Below are 7,686 nucleotides of genomic sequence, written 5' to 3' on the forward strand. Positions count from 1 at the left end.
CATTATACAGTGACCCACTTGTAACTACTATACAGCAGAGCGACATCCACTTGCCCACCATTTTAAAAATTAAGCTGTTATTTATTTATTTATCAGGTTTATATACCTACTTATTTTTTTAAATTAAAGATTTATATTTTTTTGATTTTATATAACATAAATTTGTTTTAATATTAATTGTAGTCTATATTTATATATTCAGCACAGTTACAAAATATGTCTAGTGGGTACTTTATAGATAAGTGAAACCAAAACGGTCGAGTACAATATCTTTTTGCATCAAAAATACTTCACTTTTTTGCTAATATATTCGGCATTATTCAGCCATTTTTTTTTTAAATTACAAAGGTATAATCTGCACATCATTCCCGATCTATTGATACCACAAACTGACCAATCCGTCAATTTATTAGGTCTGTAGCCCTGGCTAAAGAAAATGGGAAAATGTACACACATTCAATTGGCAAACTCTGGCTCGTGTTATGTACTACGGTAGTGACCGCAGCGTCGTCTAATGTCCATAGTTCTTCCGGATTTCTAATAATGGTTAGCGCTCCCGGTGGATAATAGCAATAACTACACGAAAAACAGTTTATTTGAAATTGCGCGGGATGTGAAAAGTATATTTTTTTAAATAATTTGACAATAATTTATTGTTTTCTCTATAAAGTGTAAATATTAGGGGAGACCGGGGATAGTTGTAACATTTTTCATATTTATGGTCATATCTCGTGCACTAATTGTTGCTTATGCTTTCTTTTCATACCAATAGATAGATAATGTTATCTAGTTATTTAACATAAGCTACAGTATCTTAAATATAATTACAAAAATCAAAATAAATTAAAATAGTTGTTATTTTTTTTGTAACAATTTACCCCGGTAAAGGGATAAATTGTAACACACAAAAAATTAAATTTTATAATATTTCCTGTTTATTTATAGCATAAAATCCACTTGATATAGGTACTTACTTAATAATAATAATAATAATAACAACTTACAACTTAATAACATTTATACCCAGTTGAAGTAATAATATTTTTTTTTAACCAACTTGGTTTTTATAGAATAAAAATATATTATAAATCCACTTGATATACTTAATAATAATAAACATTTAAACCCAGTTGAAAACAAGCTTAAAACTTATTAAAGATTAATATCACTTTTAATATAAGGAACTTTCTGTCTCTTTTTAATACTAAATTTTAGTCTTTTAATTGCAATTATCACATAAATAAAATGGACCTCTACAATCTCTAGAGCATGTGTATGAGTCCAAAACTTACAATCTTGACACTGTATCCATTCTTCATTTGATTTACTTGAACTATAACTCTCCATACATACCAAACAAAATGAATCTTCTTCTTCATCTGTACTGTCATGATTTATTTTGGATTTTTTTGACTTTACTGGCTTCTTTACCTTCTTCACATCTTTTTTACTTTTGATTTAGACTCAAAAATACTTCTTTTTACAACTCTTGCATTATATTTTTTTTCTAGTTCATTCTTTTCAGGCGTGTCTGTTAAAACCGCACTTTTGCCTTTTTTCCTACCTTTACGGTTTAATTTATTTTGTATTGTTGCTTTTGGGTATGGACGAATTTGTTCAGGTGAAATAAATTTTGGTGGTGAATTATTTAAATTTGTGTCAGGTGTTTCAGTATCAAAGGCAGAGCTCGTAGCAGTTGAAGCTATTCAATTGTTATTATGAGCTTGCATAGACAGATTAGACGTTAAAGAGACTGATTCATTATCATTAAGTGTTTGAGAATTAATTGTTGAAGTTGTAGGTATTAGATTGTGAGTTTGAGAATTAATTATTGAAGTTGTAGGTATTAGATTGTGAGTTTGAGAATTAATTGTTGAAGTTGTAGGTATTGGATTGTGAGTTTGAGAATTAATTGTTGAAGTTGTTGGTATTAGATTGTGAGTCAACAATGTATTTTGTGTTTCAAAAGTTTGCATTTCTAAATCCGTTACTAATGATGGTGCAAATTCATCTTCTCTAAACACATTAGGGTTAAATGGATAGATCCCGGAGACTTTAAAACCACTTGTAATATTCCTGGGCGAAGTTGTATCAGGTAATGAACCAGCTTTAATCTGAGGAATATCATAAATAGTCATCCTTTTACCAGGGTTCATAGTCATCCATTGATCCATTCCTCTGTTAACATACTTCTTAAATGGACCATATACCCAGCAGTCAAGTGGTTGAAGTTTATGTGAGCAATGTGGTGGAAATGATAATAGTACAACACCATTTTCACGGCAAAAGTCAATCACAGGAAGGTATAGATGGGACTCGTAGTTATCTAAGAGCACCAACACTTTTCTATCTATACTTGATCTAGTATGACTTACAAAATGTTTCATAAATTGTAAAAATTCTTCACCCTGCATCCACCCCGATTTATTTGCAGCGCCAATACATCCAGTCGGACCACCTCTTAAAAAATGATCTTGGAATTTCACTCTTGGAAAGATAAACATCAGTGGTATAGCATTACCAGTTCCATTTATTGCTAAACACATTGTTACCAAAACACCTCGCTCAGCCGATGTAATAGCGCCTATTTGTTTTTTTCCCTTGGTAGCAACAATTTTGGATGGCGCTTGAACAGCAGTTATGCCTGTTTCATCAATGTTATAAATATTATGAGAATCAAATTTATACTTTTTTAAAACAGTTTCATATTTATCCATAAAAATTTTAACATTTTGTTTATTAAAATGCATTGCCCTAGACAAACTAGTTGCTTCAGGTTGTCTTAGGGACAGACTAGAATTCCTTTTTAAAAAATAACCAAACCAATCAGGTCCAGCTATAAGACTTTTTTCCCAAGATTTTGGAAAGTTTAAACCAAGTCTTACAGCAAACTGATAAGCAAGCTGTCTAATATCGCGAGGAGTAAGTCCAAAATACAAGTCAGCAGAATTTTTTATATATTGACATAATAGTTGTTCGTGTTCTTCACTGAACACTTTTTTAGGTGACTTATATCCTATTTCTGGTGGTATTATTATCGTTGTCAACACATTTCATTTTTTTATTTTATTTTACGATTTATTTTATCTGTATCAAATAAATGTCCGTGATAGGTAGATTCTGATAGTACAACTTCTATCTTATGGTATTTTAGCAACGTGTGGAAGTGCCGATGCGGTAATAGCATTACAGCGGTGACAATTACACCTGCATAAATGTCGTTTCCCTGACTCCAGGGTCGGAAGCTTAGGAACTCGCACAAGAATGGTGGAAATATTGTAACATTGGTTTTTGGTTATGACATGGTTGTGTCGAGATCGTTTATTGGTTAATACATAGACGTGCCCGCGCGCGTATAGCGCTACAATTGTTGGGTCGCGATACATATTGTAAGAAGTCGATTGGTCGATCGGGTTAGTTCTAAGTCGGTGCGGTCGAACGTGGTCCACGTTACGGTTTGCGTACGTCGATCATAAATCGGTCGAGGCGGCGAGGAAAAAAAAACGATGGCCGATCGGACTGATGTATCTTGACTGTCGAGGGACAAGTCGTCTGGCGACGCCAATGGGGAAGCGCGAGATCATAGTAACAAGGAACATAAATATAGTTATCACAGCAGTTGAATAAAAACAAATATAAAATAAAATGGAGCGGAATGTTAACGCGAAAGGCGGGAGCAAGTGGTAGTAAGCCATGTATCGCCACAGTAGCATGGTCCAAACCGTTATATATTTGCAAAACTATTTATTGTAATACCCTTTGGATAATTAAGGAGCGACAATGCAAAACGTACTATTATAAATATCAAAATTGAGTTATACATCATTTCTGATAGTAAAAACCACGCGGAATCGAATTTTGTTGTCAGATTTGGCCAAAACCTACTATTTCCGGTGTATATTTGATTATAAAGTTTCATGATTTCTGCATAACGCACCATTTTCATTGCTAAAATCGTGTCAAAAAGAACTATTTCCAAATTACATCAAAACGTACTATTTCCCATGCTATTTAGTGTAAACTTAATAATTATTGAATCAAAATGAACTACCTATTTCCTAAATTATGTGCAGAACGTACTATTTCCAGATTGAAACAAAACGTTATATTTCCCATGTTAAAATGTAGCTATGCTAAATCAATTATTTGCAAAACGTACTATTTCCAAGTGTAAAAGATGTTGTTAACATTTCAATTTTAATTGTTTTTGCTTTAATTATTTAATGGTGATATAATATGGGACACCGTTATATTATTTTATTTACTAGTTGGTGAAACTGATAAAATTCAGTATATTATTAAGTTTTGACGCTGAATGTTTAATTACAAATTTTTCGCTCCAAAAGTGTCTATGATGGTTATCATGGTATTATTATAATATTATACTTCACCTACTATGCGAGACGCGAGTATACCTACACAGTAAAGTTCATTGTTTTAATTACCAATACTTTTATGTACAATATTAATGTTTTATTTGCAACAACTTAATTAAAATTTTCAACTCAAGAACCATTAAAATGGCCGCATGTTGTGGTCAAACTAAAAACACAGAAGAAATGGATTATAATGAATCTATTCAAAAAGTGTCAAGGTGGTTAGAGGTATGAAATAATGAATTTATTGGTTTACAACTTTACTTATACAAGACTTTTAATTATATTGTTAAATCATTAATCATTAATCATTTATTACTATAATACCTAATAATTTGTAAGAATACCTATTTCAAGATACAAGAAATAAATAAAGTAATTTTATAATATTTTAATTATTTTTTTAAATTGATTTCATTAGTAGATACATGAGTAGATATTATGTAGAATAAATTGAAAAATAGATAAATTCATATTAAATGTATGTTGGGTATTACTCCAAAGTCCAAATACTTTAATTTATATAATAAAAATAGTTGATTTTGTATTATAAGTGTTGTGTTTAATATTTTATTTATATTATTACTAGATTATAAACTGTTCAACATACTATGGTTGGTCCAATTTATCAAATAATTAAGATTAAACTATAAAATTTAACTTGAACTTGATGAATTCTATATTTTATTATTAGGGTGGAAAATTAAAATCACATAAAATATTGTTTTTGATAAACCTAAATGCCTAATAGATTATATTTATAATTAAAATCTTTAAGTATTATAATAATTGTAATACAATTTTTTTTTTCTTTTTAATACGTTTAAATATATTAAATTAATATAAATTTAAATTAATATATTTTATGTTATAATAATAATTAAATTGAAAAGAAAAACGTTGATTTTAATACATTATAAACAAAAATAGAAAGAAAAAATATAATAATACTAATTTAAATGTCTTTAATGTCATTTATTTAAAATGTCATATTTTTATTAAAATTTATAACCATGTACCTAGGTAATTTATTATATAACTTTAATAATCCTAATTTTCAAAGTAACCAAATTGAACAATTTTTAGCTTCTTTATATGCTAATTCTCAAATTCCACGTAATGTTGTACAGTTACTAAAGATGCAACGGATATAATAAGAGGTATTAAAGGGTCATTGGTGAATTGTGCTACAGGAATTCCTCCAAATATTTCTGACCATATTAACACTACATTTCAAGGCTTTGAATCTCGTTTTACAAATTTAAATACTGAATATAAGCGAATTAAATATTATACAGATTGTGGTTCTTATATTCCGCCCATAGAGATTATAATAGGACAGAGGCTGAATGAAAATAGAAACAACAATACATTTTCTATCATTCCAACTCATTGTACTGAACAATTTATTCCTACTCGTAATGTTTTAAAAAAATTTTTTCAACTAAAAGATATTTTAAAGATACAGTTGACTATATAAATAAAGTTAAAAGTTGCGATGCTGTGTTAATGAATTTTATTCAAGGTAGTGTTTGGAAAAAAAAAAATTAAAGATTATGATGAAAGTCAAATTGTTTTGCCCATATTTTTATTTTTTGATGATTTATAGGTGGGTAATCCCTTGGGTAGCCATTCAGGTATACACAAATTAGAAGCTGTTTATCTTATTGTTCCTTGCATACCCATTCACCGACAATCTTCCTTGAGCAATATTTTTTTAGTATTATTATTTCATTCATCTGACAGACAGCAATTTGGAAACCATATAATTTTTAGGCCCCTTATCAATGAGTTGAATTATTTAAAGGAAACTGGTATTGAGATTGAATCTGATGATTTTAAAGGAAATATTAAATTTGAATTAGGTCTAATTGTTGGGGATAATCTTGGTATTCATAGCATTACCAGATTTGTAGAAAGTTTTTCTTCTAATTATCCATGCAGGGTATGCAAAATAAAGAAAAAAGATATGAGAAAACGATGCTACGCTGATGTTAATTTAATTAGGAGTTTGGACCAATATATAACCTAGATGTTTTAGAATGTAATGTAACAACTAGTGGCATTAAAGATATGTCTGTTTGACATGATGTATGTGGTTTCAATGTGTTGGATCAAAATGGTATGAACATAATGCATTATTTTTTGGAAGGGGTATGCAAGTTTGATATGGCATTTTTATTAAATTATTATATTTATGAATTAAAAATGTTTTCCTTACAAATTCTTAATGAGAGAATGATTAATTTTGATTATGGGTCAGATAGTAGCAGTAAACCTCTTTTATTAATCATGGAGAATATTCATAAAAATAATATTCGACTGTCTGCATCTGAAATATTGGTATTTGTTCGGTACTTTGGCTTATTAATTGGAGATTTTGTTCGCAAAAATGATCCAGTATGGCATTTGTATATACTTTTAAGACAAATTCTCGATTTAATAACATCTATGTCATTGCAAGTAGATTCGTGTGAGCTCTTACAAACATTAATAGCTGAACACCATGGCCTTTACCTTATGTATAGTAAACAAAATATTAAGCCAAAACATCATTTCATGTTATATTACCACACTATGTTAAACAAATTTGGCCCCCTTGTAGCATTATGGTCAATGAGGTTTGAGGCAAAACATAGGATATCCAAAATAGCTGCAAACACTACTAGCAATAGACGAAATATATGTAAAACGTTGGCAATCAAACATCAGTTGCAATTAAACTATACATTTTTTAAAGGTTCATTACCTACCCATTTTGAAACAGGTCCTCCCAAGCTCCTGAGTGACTTAGAATTGGAAGTTTTAAAAAATGTTTTACAATTTAGTTCTGTAGAATCTATTGTTAAGTGTCCTTGGGTGTTTGTAAAAGGTACCAAATATAAGCCAAAGCTAGTACTCACATTAGATATACATGAAAATGATCTTCCTATATTTGGAATAATAAAAGATATTGTTTTATTTAATGATACTTTGGTAATTTGTAAGTGTAAGCTTACTAACACTGTTGCATTTGATGATCATGTACCTATTTTTATATGAGGTAAAACTAGACGATGAATGTACATTTGTGTATCACCATGCATTATTTTCTTATATTCCAAATAACATGTATATAACGTGTATATAACGTGTATTATCAAATGGATGTAGTTATGTAACTCTAAGAAGCAGTATTTGGATTGTTATATAGGTACTTATATTGTATTTTTATTATTTATTTATCACCTATGTGTTCATACAATTGTATATTATGTTATTCTTATATAGTTATAAATAATAAATATTTTGAGTTAATTTGTATTATTTA

The 7,686-nt window shown here is 29.3% G+C and overlaps 1 protein-coding gene across 1 annotated transcript; it reads left to right on the forward strand.

The window, feature by feature from the left end:
• The first annotated feature begins 6,614 nt into the window (after positions 1-6,614).
• On the forward strand, positions 6,615-7,418 carry LOC103309353. Its single transcript, XM_008184593.1, has one exon. It carries the CDS (start codon positions 6,615-6,617, stop codon positions 7,416-7,418), a length of 804 nt encoding a protein of 267 aa, XP_008182815.1.
• The last annotated feature ends 268 nt before the right edge of the window (positions 7,419-7,686 follow it).

This window comes from Acyrthosiphon pisum, chromosome X, assembly GCF_005508785.2.
Source record: "Acyrthosiphon pisum isolate AL4f chromosome X, pea_aphid_22Mar2018_4r6ur, whole genome shotgun sequence".
Lineage (NCBI taxonomy): Eukaryota > Metazoa > Arthropoda > Insecta > Hemiptera > Aphididae > Acyrthosiphon > Acyrthosiphon pisum.

Bases quoted from the DNA above. Each gene is read 5' to 3' on its own strand.
- LOC103309353 (XM_008184593.1), top strand. From the start codon at position 6,615: ATGATTAATTTTGATTATGGGTCAGATAGTAGCAGTAAACCTCTTTTA.